Source organism: Rattus rattus, chromosome 17 (assembly GCF_011064425.1).
Source record: "Rattus rattus isolate New Zealand chromosome 17, Rrattus_CSIRO_v1, whole genome shotgun sequence".
NCBI lineage: Eukaryota > Metazoa > Chordata > Mammalia > Rodentia > Muridae > Rattus > Rattus rattus.
The window spans coordinates 15,151,098-15,170,834 of NC_046170.1; the positions used below are offsets into that span (position 1 = coordinate 15,151,098).

General features: G+C 44.0%; 1 protein-coding gene across 1 annotated transcript; it reads left to right on the top strand.

Moving 5' to 3' along the window:
• Positions 1 to 3,496: 3,496 nt before the first annotated feature.
• On the top strand, positions 3,497 to 17,044 carry LOC116886623 (zinc finger protein 791-like). Its single transcript, XM_032888130.1, is given in 4 exon segments — positions 3,497 to 3,584; positions 11,002 to 11,128; positions 11,715 to 11,775; positions 15,490 to 17,044. Coding segments are annotated over 4 exon segments (1,746 nt in total). The 5' UTR covers positions 3,497 to 3,581.
• Positions 17,045 to 19,737: the final 2,693 nt, after the last annotated feature.

Genomic DNA, 19,737 nt, shown 5'->3' on the forward strand with positions numbered 1-19,737 from the left:
AAATATATATATATATAAAAGAAATGAAATTAAACTTGGCGAGCGCATGTATTTCATTTTTCAGAGTTTGGAAAAGTTAAGTGTGTACACCATGCCACAGACACATTCAGCATTTCAGTGGGCAACCACTTTAACTTCTGAGAAGGCCGAGTCTGTAATGACACGTTTATTAGAAGTTACGGGTATCATAGAGATACTCGTACAAATTAAGTCTGACAAGGCTCCAGCATTCGTCTCTGGTGAAATGGGACAGGTTTTCCCACATTTAAACATAAAGCATGTTACAGGTATATCACACAGGACAAGCAGTTATAGAAAGGTCTAATCACACTTTAAAAGATATGCTTAGTGGGGTTGGAGAGATGGCTCAGCGGTTAGGAGCGCTGACTGCTCTTCCTGAGGTCCTGAGTTCAAATCCCAGCAACCACACAGTGGCTCACAACCATCTGTAATGAGATCTGATGCCCTCTTCTGGTGTGTCTGGAGACAGTTATAGTGTAGTTATACATAAAATAAATAAGTAATTTAAAAAAAGATATGCTTAGTAAACACAAATTTGAATTTTTAAAATGCTATTGAGAGAAGAACAACAGCTGTGGAGAGGCATTGGATGGTTTTTTTCTTTTTTCCGGAGCTGAGGACCGAACCCAGGGCCTTGTGCTTGCTAGGGAAGCTCTCTACCACTGAGCTAAATCCCCAACCCCTGGATAGTTCTTTAAAAACTGCTAAATTAACTCATTCTGTGTATTTTAAAGGTATGTTGTCCTCAGAGTGGAAACTGGGCATGGTGGTGTATGTATTACGCTGGGGGAAGAGATTTTTGTCTTTGTTTTCACAGGAGAAGTCCTGCAGATACCATCGAGATTGATAAAGATTAGATTTGACTAGGCAAGATCTCCAGAGTAAGGAGGGTGAGAGTTCATCCCACAGCTTGGTCACTCAGTCTAAATTAACTAACAAAGACTAGCAAATACCTTTCATTTGATCAGGCATGAAAAAATAAAAATAAAAACAATACTTCCCAATGATAATCTACCAAAGGCACACTCGCCTTACTGCTATGAAATGAAAAATGAGTTTCTTACACCACATAGCTTAATTCCATGTTAGAATATTAGACTGTAGATTGTCGTGTGGCCCATAACATCTCAGACATCAGCTTTTGAGTTCTCTCCTTAAATACAATGGATATTTTCGTTGGTTGTTATTAAAAACAGGTAAGAGATTTTAAGTGTTTTAAGTGAATTCAAAGGGTTCAAACTTGTTTTCTTTTTTTTTTCTTTTTTTTTTTTTCATCTTTATTAACTTGGGTATTTCTTATTTATATTTCAATTGTTATTCCCTTTCCCGGTTTCCAGGTCAACATCCCCCTAATCCCTCCCCCTCCCCTTCTAGATGGCTTTTCCCCTCCCCATCCTCCCACCATTACTGCCCTCCCCCCAACAATCACATTCACTGGGGGTTCAGTCTTAGCAGGACCAAGGGCTTCCCCTTCTACTGGTGCTCTTACTAGGCTATTCATTGCTACCTATGAGGTTGGAGCCCAGGGTCAGTCCATGTATAGTCTTTAGGTAGTGGCTTAGTCCCTGGAAGTTATGGTTGGTTGGAATTGTTGTTCATATGGGGTCTCGAGCCCCTTCAAACTCTTCCAGTCCTTTCTAAGACTCCTTCAACGGGGGTCCCGTTCTCAGTTCAGTGGTTTAATGATGGCATTCACCTATGTATTTGCTGTATTCTGGGTGTGTCTCTCAGGAGAGATCTACATCTGGTTCCTGTCAGCCTGCACTTCTTTGCTTCATCCATCTTATCTAGTTTGGTGGCTGTATATGTATGGGCCACATGTGGGGCAGGCTCTTAATGGGTGTTCCTTCTGCCTCTGTTCTAAAGCCTCCCTATTCCTTCCCAAGGGTATTCTTGTTCCCCTTTTAAAGAAGAAGTGAAGCATTCGCAATTTGGTCATCCTTCTTGAGTTTCATGTGTTCTGTGCTCAAACTTGTTTTCTAAATCTCCAACAGTTGGAGTGATTCGTAGCTAAGGTTAAATATTTGAGCAGGGTGGTGGTAGCCCAGGCCTTTAATCCTCCCAGAGACAAGTGGATCTCTGTAAATTAGTTGTTTTCTGAATTCTAGAGTTACTGTTAGCAAGGTGGTGGTGGTGGTGGGTGCATGCCTTTAATCCCCCCACCCAGAGGCAAAACTCAGATGCAGCTCCTGGTCGGAACACGGTCAGGCCTATCACAGCAATCCCCCAGTCACTGGTACCGACTTCTGCCCTAGTTAGGGTTTCATTGCTGTGAAGAGACACCATAACCAAGGCAACTCTTTTTTTTTTTTTTTTTTTTTTTTTTCCGGTGCTGGGGACCGAACCCAGGGCCTTGTTCTTTCTTGGCAAGTGCTCTACCCCTGAGCTAAATCCCCAACCCAACCAAGGCAACTCTTTTAAAGACAAGTTTCAGAGGTTCAGTCCATTATCATCAAGGTGGGAAGCATGGCATTCACAGCACGGGGTGCAGGCAGACATGGTTGGTGCTGGAGGATCCAAGAGTTCTAGTCCACGTCTTGATCTGAAGGCAGCAGAAGGGGACCGGAGTTTGAAGGTTTCTGAGACCTTTGAGACGTTTTGAAGGTGTGAGAGAGGGGATTTCTTCTGAGACTTCACCTGAGGAGGAAGATGAGCTTTCTCTGCCTCCCTGAGCTAGGGGCTTTCACCCCAGCATCTGGCTCCTATGTCTTCATTGGTCAAATAGAACAATTGAGATTCTGTTAAAAACAACAAGTACCTGTGATTACAATACTAGGGAGGCTGAGGCAGAAGAGTCCTGAGCTACATTGCCAGCCCTTGTTATATAGCAGAGAAACAGAGAAAGAAACCTATACCCATGCTGGGGTTGTCCAATTCAAATGTCAGACCAGTTAAGAGCACAGACTGCTCTTCCAGAGGTCCTGAGTTCAAATCCCAGCAACCACATGGTGGCTCACAACCATCTGTAATGAGATCTGATGCCCTCTTCTGGTGTGTCTGAAGACAGCTACAGTGTACTTATATATGTTAAATAAATCTTTAAAAAGAAACAAAATAAAGAAAAGAAAAGAAACTTCTGTGTCAAATGTCAGACCAGAGTAAGGTATTCCTTTTCTAAACCTGGATCTGTGACGATGGGGAAACTATGGAGCAAACCCTGATCTGCCTTGAAAAAACGAGGTGTCTGTTGCAAACAACCATGGTTTTAGGAATAGCCTCCCTCCCTGGAGGGCTTTCCGTCCTCTTGCAAACACTATAAACTACTCTGCATAACGCTAGATGTCGCACCATCTGGAAGCCGAGCACATTTGCGCTCCTTATTCAGAAGCAGCTGCGGAAAGACCAGCTTTTTGGGTCTCACCAGAACAACTTAAACGCAGAATTCCGGGCAAATGCCCTAGGCTACCTGGTCAATCGGAAAAGGTGACACCCCTAAGGCGGGGGAGTGGGCGTGGCCATGTTATGCACATGCGCGGGACGTCACATAAGTCTGGACTAGGTGACGGACTAGTGCGATTTCCTTGAGGATAAAGTAAAGCCTGGATCTGCGAAGACCTGCAATGGTGAGTGCCTCGCCACGGGGGAGAGAGGAGAGGGAAGGAGAAGTGGGGAGGGGAGTGGCGGAGCGGGTGCTGGTCCTACCCATCTGCGCAGCGACCAGCCCAGCAGGAGCGAGGCTCTGATTCCTGAGGGTCTGTGACCAGATTTGGGCACTGGAAGAGCTAAGCTTGTGCGGCCCGGGCCTTCGCTCGCCCCAGAGTCACTGGTACCACTCGGTTTTATGAGGGTGTTGGACACAGCCACTGATTTGAGGCCTTGCCCTCTAATCTCGTCTTTCTAGGGCTAGAAATCCCTAAATTTCCACAGCCTTCCCTAATTTCTAAACCTCAGCTTCTTCCCACTCCAGTTTAGAACAGAACTTCGTGATCTCTGAGTGGCCTCAGTGGTGCGTAAATGTTTAGATACTGTAACCTGTGTTGGGGCTGGAGAGATGGTTCCGTGGTTAAGAGTACTTGAGGCTCTCCAAAGGACAAGGGTTCAGTTCCCAGCACCTAAATGGTGGTTCGCAACCAACCATAACTCCAGATCCAAGAGATCCTACAACCTGCTTCTGACCACCTTGGGCACAAGGCACACAGGTTGTACACATACATATTTGCAGTGAAAACATTCATACACATGAAATAACTCCTTTTCTCTTTGTCCTAGCAGGAAGCCAGCGCTGAGAGATCACTTCAAGTTTGAGTCTATCTTAGGCTACATAATAAATTTCAGGCCAATGTGAGACCCTGTCTTCAAAACAGAAGGCTAGAGAGATGCTTCAGTGGCTAGGCTAAGAGCTCTCTGCTTACAGAAGACTCGGGTTCAGTTCCAGTAGCTATTCCTCTGTAACTCCAGAGTTCCAGGGGACATGACATCTCCTATATCTTCTTCTTGCCTCCAGGGGCGCTCTCCCCCTCCCTTCCTCCCCCTCCCTCTTCTCCCTCCCCTTTCTTCCCCCTCTCCCTCTCCCCATCCCCCTTTTTCCCCTCCTTCTGTGGGTTTTTTTAAGACAGGGTTTCTGGCTGTCCTGGACTCTTAGTAAACCAAGCTGCCAGAGCTGATTTCCCACTCACAGATCTGCCTGCCTCTGCCTCCCTGATGCTGGGATTAAAATCATGGGCCACTGTGTAGTACTTGCTGGCCTTGAACTCAGATCTGCTTGCCTCTGCCTTTCAAGTGCTGGGATTAGAGTCTGTCCCCCCCAGTGCCCAGCTTCATTAAGTACAAACCCAATTCCACTGAGCTACAGCCTTGGTTTGTATTTGTCTCAGAAACACATTTTCTCTATTCAGTTTGGGTGACCAAACCTATTGCCTTAGGCAGATGCTGCACCACGGACCCACATTCTCCTGCCCTCTTTCTTCATATTCTGGAGGAAAGGCCTCACCTCTCTTACGCAGGCCTCTGGTGGGATTGTTCTGCCTCAGCTTCCTGATCCCTTGGGTGTACAGATGCAAACCTCTGCACCTGACATTTCTCTCAAACACTTCAGATTTATTTATTTTCCACATAGGAGTATTTAGCCAGCATGCATGTATATGTAGCACACGAATGCCTGGCCACGTAGAGAGGTCAGGAGGATCGTTGTGAGCCACCAGATGGGTGCTGGGAACCAAACCCAGGTCCTCGAGAACAAGTGTATCTAACCACTGAGCCATCTCAGCAGCCCCCCCCTTTTTTTAAATTCTAGTACTGTGGGGTTTTCTCATTTAAATATTTGAAATAAATCACTTTTTAGCTTTCGTGACTTGTAAATTAAAGCCCAATGTAATTAATCGTCTCGTCCGGCTCATTTTGACACTTTGTTCATTTTGTTCGTCTTTGCGCTTCAGAACAGAGCGCGTCTTCTCCTGTGTTTACCATAGTCAGTGTTTGGGGGTTTTGTCATTGTTGTCGTTCTTAGCCTGTATCTAATTACATGTCTGTCATTAAATTGGAACAATTACTGTCGGCCGTTGCTTCATATGGATGTTTCATGTTTTGGTTCCTTAGCTCATGGATGGTCTCTCTTGTAGGAGAAGTTTGGTTTTTTTGTTTTTTCCCTTTGGTATTACGTTCCAGAGAAGAAGATTCTTCATGGTTGGAAAGACGGTTCAGTGGTTAAGAGTGCTCACTTGTATCAGAATTTTGAAGGCCATGCATGCAAATTAGTCTTGGTGGTTGTCTTAGTCAGGGTTTTCTATCCCCGCACAAACATCAGGACCAAGAAGCAAGTTGGGGAGGAAAGGGTTTATTCAGCTTATACTGGCACACTGCCATTCATCACCAAAGGAAATCAGGACTGGAACTCAAGCAGGGCAGGAAGCAGGAGCTGATGCAGAGGCCATAGAGGGATGTTACTGGCTTGCTTCCCCTGGCTTGCTCAGCTTGCTCTCTTATAGAACCCAAGACCATCAGCCCAGGGACAGCACCACACACAAGGGGCTGGGCCCTCCCCGCTTGATCGCTAGGTGAGAAAATGCCTTACAGCTGGGTCTCATGAAAGCATTTCATCAAGGGAGGCTCCTTTCTCTATGATAGCACAGCTTGTGCCAAGTTGACGCACAGAACCAGCCAGTGTAGTGGTTTAGCCATTTTCACAGAATTAGCTAGTTCTGCCCATGTAGTATCTTCTACGACCTCCCTCTCCGGTTGTCTTAGTTTTCACTGTAGGGGCACTAGATTCCTGAGTGCATTTTTTTTTTTTTTGGAGTTACTTTGAACGGGCTATTTTTCTCAATTTCTTTCTCTGAGGATACATTCTTGGTATCTATGAGTCTGTTTTTATTTTCTCAAATATTGATTTTGTATCCTGCGACTTTACCATGTTTATCACATCCAAGGATGAGGGCACCCGAGAATGCACATGGTTTGACTTCTTCCCTTTCTACTTTATCCTGCTCTGCCCTTCGCATGTCTAGCAGCTGTAGCGGTGACTTCAAACCCGGCAGTGAACGGGAAGGGAGAGCGGACATCCTGTTTCACTCCTGATTCTAAAGAAAATGCTCAATTTGCTCCCGTTTAATACATTGTTAGTTATAAGTTTTATCATTGTTAGTCGTGTTCCACACGTGAAGGCATATTAAACTTTGTCAAATGTTTATTCATCAACTGAATGGTGTGATCTCTGTCCTTAAGTTTTTTTTTTTTTTTTTGGTTCTTTTTTTCGGAGCTGGGGACCGAACCCAGGGCCTTGCGCTTCCTAGGTAAGCGCTCTACCGCTGAGCTAAATCCCCAGCCCCTGTCCTTAAGTTTTTTAAATGGTGTGTTACATTTCATACCACCCCCCCCACACACTTCTCTCTCTTTCTTTCAGACAGTGTTTACTCTACAAAGCCCCGGCTGTCCTGGAACCCTGGAACTCACAGAGATCCACCTGCCTCTCTCTGCCTCCCAAGTGCTAGGATTAAAGAAATTCACCACCATTATTTTTCAATTTCTTTTTAAATTTTCACTTTCTGGGGGCTGGAGAGACGGCTCAGTGGTTAACAGCACTGACTGTTCTTCGAGAGGTCCTGAGTTCAAATCGTGGCAGCAACCACATGGTGGCTCACAACCATCTGTAATGAGATCTGATGCCCTCTTCTGAAGACAACTACATACACTGTATATAATACACTTATATATAATAAATAAATAAATCTTTATATAAAAAGGTTTCACTTTCTGTATATGGGTGTTTTGCCTGCATATATGTCTGCGTCCTGTGTATATACTTGGTGCTGGGGGAGGTTGGAAGAGGGCACTACATCCCCTGGAACTGGAATTGCAGACGGTTATAAGCTACCATGCAGGTGCTGGAAATCAAACCCAGATCCTATGGAAGAGCAGCCAGTACTCTTAGCTACTGAGCATCTCTCCAGCCCTCACATTTCTTGATTCGCATGTGTTAAACCAACCTTGCCTTTCTGGGAGGAAGCCCACTTGGTTGTTGTAGTCTGAATGAGATGTGCCCCGTGTTCCCTCCAGCTCATGACCCTGCTTGGGGAGGCTTATGAAGTATGGCCTTGCTGGAGGTAGAACGTCACTGGGTTGGGGTTGGGGAATGGAAAGACTTGGAGCCATTTGGAGTTAGCACTCTCTACTTGCTGCTGTGGTTCAGGACGTGAACACTCAGCTGTTGCTGCCACTGTCCCCGGTGCTGGCTGCGTGCTTCCTCACTGTGATGGTAAGGGTCCCTTCCTTATTCCTCTGAAACTGTAAGCCCAAAATAAGCTTTTCATTCTGTAGATTGGCTTGGTCACATCCTAGCCATAGAAAAGTAGCTAAGACATCTGCACACAGCACACATCTTACTTTAGTGCAGATTCTGGGTTTAATTTTGGTTGATGAGGCAGGTTTAGAAATTCTTTTGTTTCTTCTGGGCAGTCCTCAAAGTCACCTCGAATAATGTTCTAAATTCCATTAGAGTTATAATGGGGATCCTTTGATCTCTAATTGTGTTTAATTTTTGGGTTTTTCCCTATTTTTGTCATATTGGCTAAGGGTTTATCTAACTTTCTCAAAGAACTGACTTTTCAGTTGACTTCAGTCTCTGTTTTCACTAATTCCTTCCCTCATCTGTAGTCCTTGCCATCTTCTGTGTTTGGGATTGGCTGCTTGTTTTTCAAGAGCCTTGAGGTAGAGCATTAAGTTATGTGATATATCTCGAATTTTTTTTTTTAATGCGAGCACTTCTTACTGCTATGCAAATTCATCCTAGGGCCGGCTTGGCTGTGTCCCAGAAGCTCTGATGGGTTCCCTTTTCCTTATCGTTTGTCTCCGGGAATCTTAATTTTCTGTCTGATTTCTTGGACGACGCCCACTGTTCATTCAGTAATGTATTTTAGTCTCCAAGTATCTTTGTGATGTTGGTTGTTTCTCTTCTTGGTTTCCCATTTCACTCCATTGCAGAAGGTTCGGGGTTTGGTTTTTTGTAGGCTTTCTTGTTTGCTTGGTTTTTGGTACTTGTTACTTGGTATTTGTTGAGATTTGATTAATTTGGAAGAATTACATGGGTACTTCTTACCTGTTGGGGGAATATTTGTCACCATTTTTTTATTGTTTTATTGCTGTGAAGAGACACCATGACCTCGGCAACTCTTATAAAGGACAGCATGTGATTGGGGCTGGCTTACAGGTTTCAAGGTGCAATTTGTTATCATCATGGGGGAAACCTGGCAGCGTGCAGGCAGACAGTGCTGGAGAAGGAGCTGCAAGTTCTACACCTAGGTCCATAGACAGCAGGAAGAGACACCCACTAGTCCTACCTTGAGCTTCGGAGGCCTCAAAGCCCACACCCAGTGCCACACCTACTCCAACAAAGTCACACCTCCTAACAGTGCCACTCCCTGGTGACCAAGCACTCAAACATGAGTCTGAGGGGGCCATTCCTTCCTGTTCAAACCACCACAACATTCTAGACAGGTGTTAAGTTCAGTTCGCCAGTAATGTATTTTAGCTCTAAAGTTTGTTTTAGTTCGGAAGACCTATGTAAATATGAGAGTAGGGTATTAAAAGTCCCTCTGCATGGTCTTTTATGTCTTTTTTTGTCTTTTATTGTTTTATGAAATTCAATATTCTAGTAATTTGGTGCATAAAAGTTTACCATTGTTATGTCTTCTTAATGAATTGCTTTTTATCAATATGTAGTGGAAGGAGAGAATTGATACCACAGAATTGTCTTCTGACCTCCATACTTTTGCCATGGCACATAACCTTTCCCCTTAATGCATAATAACAATAAGTAATTTTTTTTAAATAGCCAGCCATAGTGGCACAGGCCTTTAATCTCAGGCTTGGGAAGCATAGGCAGGCAGATCTCTGAGTTCAAGACCAGCTTGGTCAGCATAACAAGTTGCAAGCCAACCAAGGCCATATAGTTAGACCCTGTCTCAAAAAAAAATGTTTTATTATTAAGTTCAAGGGGCTTGGCAATTAAGAGCTACTTTTCCAGCACCTGCAGTGAACAGTTTACAACCACCTGTAACTCTGGCTCCAGAAGCTTCAACACCCTGTTCAGGCTTCCTGGGCATACGCATGTATGTGTGAACACACATTCACACCGATAATAAGCTAAGAAAGAATAAATAATAAAATACAAATATAAAAATACTAAGGTAAAGAAGGCATAGTGGCACATGCCTTTAATCCTAGCACTTGGGAGATAGAGGTAGGCAGATCGAGGATAGCCTGGGCAACATAGTGAGTTCCAGGTCAGCCTGGGCTACATAGTGAGTTCCAGGTCAGCCTGGGCTACATAGTGAGACCCTGTCTCAAAAACAGCAACAAAGCAATACATTCAAGATCACCCTCAGCATCAATAAGTTTGAGCCTCCTCGCTTGGGATACATGAGACACCCCCCCCCGTCTGTCTCTCTGTCTCTGTGTGTCTGTCTCTGTCTCTGTCTCTCTCTGTCTCTGTCTCTGAGTGTGTGTGTCTCTCTCTCTCAAACACACACACACACACACACACACACACACACCCTTGAGTACCTTAGGACAGTGTATTGAACTGTATCTCATTACAAGTTGGATTTCTATAGAATCTGTGGCGCCTTGTTTTTAATGAAGGGAATGAATGGGGGAAACTTACAGATCTTCAGTGCATTCTTTTTTTTTTTTTTTTTCCGGGGCTGAGGACGGAACCCAGGGCCTTACCCTTACTAACCAACCACCCTACCACCCAACAAATCCCCAACCCCTCTTCAGTGCATTCTTATACATTAAATCCTCTACCCAGAGTCAGACATGATGAATGTCTGTGATCTCAACCCTTAAAAGTCAAGCATCATAAGCAGTAAAAAAAAAAAAAATGAATTTTTCTCACCAAAAAAAGATGAAAAACTTTTATTCCAGTTAAACTACCATTATAGACTAGTAAGACGTGATGACAGCCAATCGTGGCCTGTGATCACAGCACCAAGGGGACCAAGGCAGCAAGATCACATCTTCCAGATCAGCTTGGACTGTGGAGTTAGACCCTGTCTATAAACAAATAGAGAGGTGTGGGAGCCTGCACCTTTAATCCCAGCATTGGAAGGCAGAGGCAGGAGGATCAGGAGTTCAAGGCCATCTTTCATATAATGGCAAGTTGGATGCCAGTATGGACTCCTTGAGACTCTTGTCTCCAAAAGCAAATTAAACTATATATTTTTAAAATGCTTGTGCGGTGACCATAGTAAAAAATGTCACATGTTGTTCAAGCTTTCTAGAAGCTGTTAAACTTACACAACTCTCTATGAACAATTAGTAAAACTGACCATCAAGCCAGGCAGTTAAGTGTTGAGGGACCGCAGAATTGCATGTCACCTTTGGGCTAGCCTGCCTGAGTGGAACAGTTTGCCCAGCATGAATGACACTTGGTTCAATCCCCAGTACTGCAAAGGGGAAAAAAATAATGCTGTGCGTGTGCATTTACAGATTGAATACAGATTCCCTAGCCCTGGTGATCGTCTGTCTCTTCTTCACATGGTCTAGGATTCGGTGACCTTTGAAGACGTGTGTGTCACTTTCTCTCAGGAAGAGTGGGCTGTGCTGCATCCCTCGCAGAAGAAACTCTACAGAGATGTGATGTGGGAAACCATGGCGAACCTAGCCTCTGTGGGTAAGGGTGATGCTATTTCCTAAACGTAGGTAATTACATGACTTTGGGGGAGGGAGGGATTTTTTTTGTTGTTGGGATTGTTTGAGACAAGTTTCCACTGTGTATCCCCAATGACCTAGAACTTGTTATGTAGACCAGGCTGGCCTTCAACTTTCAGAGATCTGCCTGCCTCTGCCTCCCTGTTGCTGGGATTAAAAGTGTGCACCACCAAGCCTACCAACAGTGATTTCTTGCCCGCCATCACTATTTGAAGAGTTAGGATGTAAAAAGTGGTTTATAGTGACGTAGACGAGGCACTGTGAGCTTGTTTCAGACCTAGAACCTAAGAAGATTTTGGTAAGCAATAAGAGTATGTAATGGGGGGCTGGAGAGATGGCTCAGTGGTTAAGAGCACTGACTGCTCCTCTTCCAGAGGTCCTGAGTTCAATTCCCAGCAACTACATGGTGGCTCACAACCATCTGTAATGGGATCTGATGCCCTCTTCCAGTGTGTCTCAAGACAGCTACAGTGTACTTATATTCAATAAATAAATAAAATCTTTTTAAAAAAAGGAGTATATAATGGTTTTACGGGTTTACATTTTAGGGGGTGAATTGGAAGACGAGGATGTTACAAATCAGTACAGAATCCAAGAGGAAAATGTAAGGTGAGTTTACATACTAAAGAAAGCAGAATCTTACTACATGTTACATTTTTAAATTAGGCAACCAAAAGAAACTTGTATATGGTTTTCTTTTAAAAAAAAAAGTTTTCATCAAAATAGTTTAAATGACACAGATATTGAACGTTTAAATATTTTATTAGATAGGGTAGTTGTCTTAGGTTTTATTGCCTGTGAGGAGACACCATGACCAAGGCAACTCTTATAAAGACCAACATTTAATTGGGGCTGGCTTACAGTTTCAGAGATTCAGTCCATTATCATCATGGTTGGAAGCATGGTGGCATCCAGGCAGACATGGTGCTGAAGGAGCTAGGAGTTCTCCATCTTGATCCAAAGGCAGCCAGGAGGAGACTATCTTTCACACTGGCAGAGCCTGACAGAACTCTGAGCCTACCACACAGTGACACACTTCCTCCAGCAAGGCCACACCTCCTAATAGTGCCACTCCAATGGCCAAGCAATTCAAATGAATTTAGACAGGCCAAACCTGTGCTCTGGAAACCTCACAGTCATACTGATCAGATTTGAGAGAGGGAGACTGCCTGAAGAACTAGATTCAAAAGAATCAAACAGAAAGATATCTCTATTCTAAACTTTTGTCTTGAGAAGTATATTTTACAGAATGTGCCTACTTGGATTCCTGGTCTCAAAGACTTTGAGCTGGGTCCAGTCAAGACACACATCCAGCTACAACATTTATTTCATTCTTCCTACCCCCTACCCCCAAGGATATCTCAATGCCCATGTACAGCTTGAAGAAGTTATAGGAGAGTCGTCGCCCCAATTCCCTGGACTTTTGGGGGGCTGAAAGTGATTATTCTAAGGTTGTTTTTATGAGGAATTTAGAAGTGGTTGTAATTTAACAGGGAGGAATTAGCTAGATTGAATTGTACAGCCATAATCTCATTTGGTAACTAAGCTAAAATCATATCTTTGCTTTGGTATAGAGTTTATTTGTTAAAAAAGTTTAAAAATACAAGGTTTAGAGACAGTCCTTCTATTGTTACTGTTACAAACTTCTGAGTTGATTATACATGTGAGTTAAGGGCCAAATAGCAAATTCATGGCTCATTTGTTAGTAATACTTTCATGATTATGAGATAGTTAACAGACAATCCAGATTACAGTCCAGATAGATGGTTTTCAAAAACATCAGAACTCCACAAAATATGAAATGTAAAGTTATTTATCTTTTGTTGAGATATATCTGCTCCTAACAGTTCACCTTTGGTGGATTTAATGAAGAAATTGAGCATTTCTTCCTCCAGGCGAGGCAATACTTTGTGGCTAGGCAGCCACTGGGCAGAAACTGCCTGTTTCATCTGCAAACTAATACTGTCCAAAAAGGAACACCTTATGCAGAACAGTTGTTGACTGATAATCTTTACCGAGCCAGAATTATCAGCCCTTTGAGGTTTCTGCATTTCAGAGTCTATCAGTTGATTTTGGGCCAGAAGGCTGAAGACTTGCACTCACATGTTGCTAACAGGGGACTGGGCTAGTGGAGATTTGTCTCTACAACCTCTCAGTTCTGGAAGCCGTGTTAGGCTTCCTATGTGTATAGATATTTGGTCATTCTCAGATTTCTGACAGGGTTGAAGATTGATTATAGTCTCAGCCTATCAGGCTGTTTAACTCTGAAAATACATATTTTATTAGATAGTTATCAGATAGTATACAAGCTAGCCAGGATATAACACAGATTTTAAGCCTTTCTTTTTTTTTTTTTTTTTTTTTTGGTTCTTTTTTTCGGAGCTGGGGACCGAACCCAGGGCCTTGCGCTTCCTAGGCAAGCGCTCTACCACTGAGCTAAATCCCCAACCCCATTTTAAGCCTTTCTTAAGCTGGAATGAATAACTAAATGTTTAACTGATAACATGTTGGACTGGGTGTTAGCTATATTTTATGCTTTTAATTACAAAATGATAATAATTGTGCTCAGCTTATATTTGAGAGAAAAGTTTTTTTTTAATTAGATAAAAAGGGTGAAATGTAGGATGATGTCATCATGCAAGAGTAGGCAGGTACAAGACAGAATGAGGCCTGTCAATGGACGAGAAGGAAGGATGGGCGGGAGAAAAGTTTTAGAGAGAGGAGGAGACTGGAGCAAGGCAGAAGAAGCAGCAGAGAGAACATGGAGGCGGATGTTAAGATTCCCCTCTGCACATTTACAGGTTGTTATGAATGTTCTTAAGGGATGGATGTGCACAGGGCTTTGTTTGTCTAAATGAGCAAATTATATCTTATCAATTGGATCAGAGGTTATTGTGTTGTGTGTTCTTTCATGTGGTGATTTAAGTTTAAGAGAGTGTGTGGTGGTGGAGACACTGGGCCGCCACGGAATTGAGACGTATATTTCTGACATGGTGGCAACCTGCCTTGGGAACTAGAGGGGTAGAGAGATTGTTGCCAGGCTCAGAGAGAAGCCGTCAGCAGTGTGATATGAGATGGAGCAGAGTGGGTGAGAGGCTTTGCTGACTGAGATGAAGATATCTCTGAGATATCTTGGGGCACTAAAGTGCCGGATCCAGTGCGGGGTAAAAGACAGCATTTATTATATTTTTTTTAAAAATCTTTTTTTTATTATTTTTGTATGTATATGAGTAGTACACTATAGCTATCTTCAGACACACCAGAAGAGGGCATAGGATCCCATTACAGATGGTTGTGAGCCACCATGTGGTTGCTGGGATTTGAACTCAGGACCTCTGGAAGAGCAGTTGGAGCTCTTAACCACTGAGCCATCTCCCCAGCCCCATTTATTATAATTTTACACCAACACACACCTGTAATCCGAACACTTTGAAGACAAAGGCAGAGGCAGGAGGATCATAGTAAATTAAAGGCAGGAGGGGGGACATCCTGAGTTCAAAGCCAACCTAGTCTATATAGTGAATAAAGGTCAGCCAAGGTTACATAATAAAACTCAAAAAAATTTTTTTAACTTGAAAACAACATTAAGAAACCCCATATAACCTGAGTGGTTATGGTGGTGCAAGCCTTTAATCCCAGCACTCAAGAGGCGCCAGAAGCAGGTGGATCTCTGAGTTCGAGGCCAGTCTGGACTACAGATGACTTCCAGGACTGCCAGGCCTACACAGAGAAACCCCATATGGAAAAACAACCCTGTATATTGATAATACTCTGTTATTGTACTTTTTGATTGTTTGTTTATGTGTGTTTATGTATGTGTCTATCTGCTTGAATTTATGTGTACCACATGCATGCAGGAGTTCCCAGGGACCAAAAGAGGCTATCAGATGCCCTGGAACTAGAATTACAGGTGATTCTGAGCCACCATGGGAGTACAAACCTAGACAAGCAGTAAGTGCTCTTAACCTCTGCCATTTCTCTGGGCCCTGGTTTGATGTTTTGAAACAGGAGTCTACCATAGAGCCCTAGATAACCACAAACTCCTAACAGACCTCCTGCCTCAGCTTTCCAAATGCTGGGCTTTCAGGCATGCACCACTGGCTTTTGGCTTTTTTTTTTTTTTTTTTTTTTTTTGAGATAGAACCTTGCTTTATAACACTAACTGCCCTCACATTTGTGATCCTCCTGCCTCAGCCTCCCAAGTGCCAGGATTAGTGGTATACCACCATACCCTAGCTATAAAAATGTAATTCTGGTGTGTATCAGTGAACATTAAATGGTAAACAGCTATTAATAATGTTATTCTGATTTTTCTTTTTGCAGAAGTTATGTGATACAAAGACTCTATGAAAGTAAAGAGGTTACTCAGCATAGAGAAAGCTTCAGCCAGATTCCAAACACTGGCGTGACCAAGATAACTGCTGGAGGAAAACCATATAATTGTAGTGTATGTGGAAAAGGCTTCATGCTTTGTTCTTCCCTCACTAGACATGTCAGATCTCACCCTGGGCATGAGCTTGACGGGTTTAAGTGTGGAGAGAAGAGATATAAATGTAAGGAATGTGGGGCCACCTTCAGTTACCTCAAATCCTTTCAGAGACATGAAAGGACTCACACTGGAGAAAACCCCTACAGGTGTAAGCACTGTGGGAAGACCTTCATCTATTACCAGCCCTTTCAAACACATGAACGGACACACATTGGAGAGAGAATCTATCAGTGCAAGCATTGTGGTAAAGTGCTCAGCTCTCCTGGTTCTCTTAGAATTCATGAAAGAATTCACACTGGGGAGAAGCCCTACGTGTGTGAGAAGTGTGGGAAGGCCTTCAGTTGTCCCAGTTCCATCCAAATCCACGAAAGAACCCACACTGGGGAGAGGCCCTATGAATGTAAAGAATGTGGGAAAGCCTTCATCTCCCGCACGAGTGTTAAAACGCACATGGTAACACACAGTGGTGATGCACACAAGCCTCATAAATGCAAGGATTGTGGGAAGGCATTCCTTCGGCCATGTTTCCTCCGAGTGCATGCGCGAATTCACACTGGAGAGAAGCCATACGTTTGCAAGCAATGTGGTAAAGCTTTTAGATGTTCCACTTCAATTCAGATTCATAAAAGGACTCACACCGGAGAGAAACCCTACACGTGTAAGGAGTGTGGTAAAGCTTTCAGTGCCCATTCAGCATTTCGAGTCCACAGGCGGGTGCACACTGGAGAGAAACCTTACAAATGCAGAGACTGTGGGAAAGCCTTCATCTGTCTCACGTACTGTCGTGCGCACGAGAGAAAACACACCAGAGAGAAACCCTATGAATGTCAGCAGTGTGGAAAAGCCTTCGTTTCTCTTGAAAACTTTCGACGGCATGTCAAGACACACACGGAAGACATACCTTATAAATGTAAGGAATGTGGAAAAGCTTTCGTTTTCCTCAGCGCACTTCAAGCCCATGAAAGGATTCACACTGGAGAGAAGCCTTATGAGTGTAAGCAATGTGGCAAAACCTTTAGATGTTCAAGTTATGTTCAGGTACACAGGAGGATCCACACCGGTGAGAAACCCTATGAATGCAAGGAGTGTGGAAAAACCTTCATTTATTCTACAAGCTTTCGAGGACACATGAGAATGCACACGGGAGAGAAACCCTATAAATGTAAGGAGTGTGAGAAAGCCTTCAGGCTTGGGAGCTCCCTTAAAAGACATGAAAGAACTCACAGTGGGAAGAAATGTGTTTAGTGTACACGTTACGGGAGAACGTTTTACTTTGTCCATATCTTCAATAAACGTGAAAATGCACAATGGACAAGTGTGAGGAATGGGGGAACAAAAGTTTCCAATTTTAACAAAAGTATCCATTGTGGAGAAATCTCAAGCTATTAATTAAGAAGTTAATACAGGAAACTAACTGCAGTGGAACGGGAAACTCACATCAAATGGGCCAGAAAATTCAAAATGTGAGGAAACATAAAAGCTAAACATGGTCACCAGTGTTTAGTTGTTTCTGCTCTGTCTACATGCTTGCTTCGTTAGCTGTCACCCTGACTGGCCTGACGTTCACTAGGTAGACTAAACCGACCTCAAACTTAGAGATGCCCCTGTCTCTAGCTCCCAAGTTACATTAAAAGTATGTGCTACCAGGTTCTGTGTGTGTGTGTGTGTGTGTGTGTGTGTGTGTGTGTGTGTGCGTGTGTGTGTGTGTGTGCGCGCGCGCGCGTGCGTGTATTAAAAGAAAGATTGTTTTATCTTATAGTTTCAGAAGACTAACTCTCCATTATAAAGTAACTTTTATTTGCCTGATGTAATTGTCTCTGTGGCTTCTGTCTGCTATCCTAGGCCTAGTCCTGGAAGCTTCTAGCCTCTGTACAATCTAATCTTGGCTTAGAATGTTTTCAGCCTCTAAGACGTACCGAGGAATAACTCACCCTTTCTTGTTCTTTTTTTGAACTTCATCTGCTTGGTCAACTCGGCTGTTCTAGCTCAAAACTCTCCATGATGACTGATTCAGTCTGGCTTCTCCCCACTTCTCTGAATTGCTCTGCTTGGCCTCAAACTAACTCTAGCAGTCTTTTCCAACCCTCTGGCTCATTCTGTCTTCAACTGTGTCTAGCTTGTTCTCTCTTCAGCCTGTCTCTGTAAAGTCTCCTCCCCTCCACACCCCCTCTCTCTGTCTTCCTGCACTGTTCTGTCTTCCTGCACTGTTCTGTCTTCCTGCACTGTTCTGTCTTCCTGCACTGTTCTGTCTTCCTGCACTGTTCTGTCTTCTGCACTGTTCTGTCTTCCTGCACTGTTCTGTCTTCTGCACTGTTCTGTCTTCTGCACTGTTCTGTCTTCCTGCACTGTTCTGTGTCTTCCTGCACTGTTCTGTCTTCTGCACTGTTCTGTGTCTTCCTGCACTGTTCCAGGTCTTCCTGCACTGTTCTGTCTTCCTGCACTGTTCTGTGTCTTCCTGCACTGTTCTGTCTTCCTGCACTGTTCTGTCTTCTGCACTGTTCTGTGTCTTCCTGCACTGTTCTGTCTTCCTGCACTGTTCTGTCTTCTGCACTGTTCTGTGTCTTCCTGCACTGTTCTGTGTCTTCCTGCACTGTTCTGTCTTCTGCACTGTTCTGTGTCTTCCTGCACTGTTCTGTCTTCCTGCACTGTTCTGTGTCTTCCTGCACTGTTCTGTCTTCCTGCACTGTTCTGTCTTCCTGCACTGTTCTCTGTCTTCCTGCACTGTTCTGTCTTCCTGCACTGTTCTGTCTGTCTTCCTGCACTCTTCTGTCTTGCGTAGGTGCTTTCATCTCTGTTCTCCTGAGAGTTGGACATATCTTATTCTGTAAAATCTTTCCATGATTCGTCACTTTGTCACTTAATTAGACATCACTTTCAAACATAGGTGCCTCCTTCTGCCAACTAATTTTACCTTCGTTGTTGGAGATCAAAGGTGCGTACTAAGGGCATGTCTGTATCCCAGCCAGTGGTTTAACGTTTTGAGCTAAGGGCTGAGTCACCCCAGAACACAATCAGGGTTCACGGTATGGTCAAATAGCTACAGCAGTCAGTCCATCATGGAAGGAAAGTGTGATAACAAAGCAAGCAGCAGGAACAGGATGTGGAGAACTCCCGTGTTTCCCACAGGAAACTGCGAGTAGAGCTAGTCCTTAAGCTCTCAAATCCCTGCCCCGGTGACATACTTCCCCCAGCGATGTCACACCCCCTAAACCTCTCCTAAATAGTGCTGCCAACTGGAAAGTGTTCAAGCGACTATGGAAGCCATTCCTCATTCAAACCATCACAATTAGTAGTTGCGGTTTTCCTGACTTCATAAGAAAGGTAATGGACCTTTCTGCCTGGTCCTTTCTGCTGGGACAGATTGCTAACTAGTCTGCTCCCCAGAAGAGGCTTTATCTTCAGACATACCAGGAGATCCACTGCACCCAGGACACCACAGCTTGAAGGCATCCCAGGAGTTCCTCTGTACACAGGGCAACTGGGCAATTGACACCACAGTCTGAAGACCATCCAGGAGCTCTGTGATACACAGGGCAACTAATCTAAAAGACTGAAAGCCTCCCTAGAGTGTGGCTACACACAAGGAAACAGAAACCACAATCCATTGACCCCACCCCTACCCCCATGCCCACAGCAGTGTGACTGCTCCTCTGAAGATCTAACAGTCTGCAGCCCTCCCAGGAGATCTACTCCCAGCAGCTTCTCTGCCCCTCTGAAGACCCTCCAGTTGGAAGGCCCCACAGGAGGTCTGCCACAGCCAGGGCGACAGGCCTACCAAGAGACCTGTTGCAACCCAAGTACAAAAGAGGCAGACTCCAGACAGAGTCACCCAGACCAGCAAACACTGGGGATAACCAGATGGTGAGAGGCAAGCTCAAGACTGTAAGCAACAGAAGCCAGTATATGGGCATCGTCAGAACCCAGCCCTCCCACCACAGCAAGCCCTGGATACAACACACCTAAAAGTCAGCAAGCTGACCTAAAATCCTTTCTCATGAAAATAATAGAGTCCTTTAAGGAGAATATAAATAACTCAATGAAAGAAAAGCAGGAAAACACAAGTATAAAGGTAGAAGCCCTTA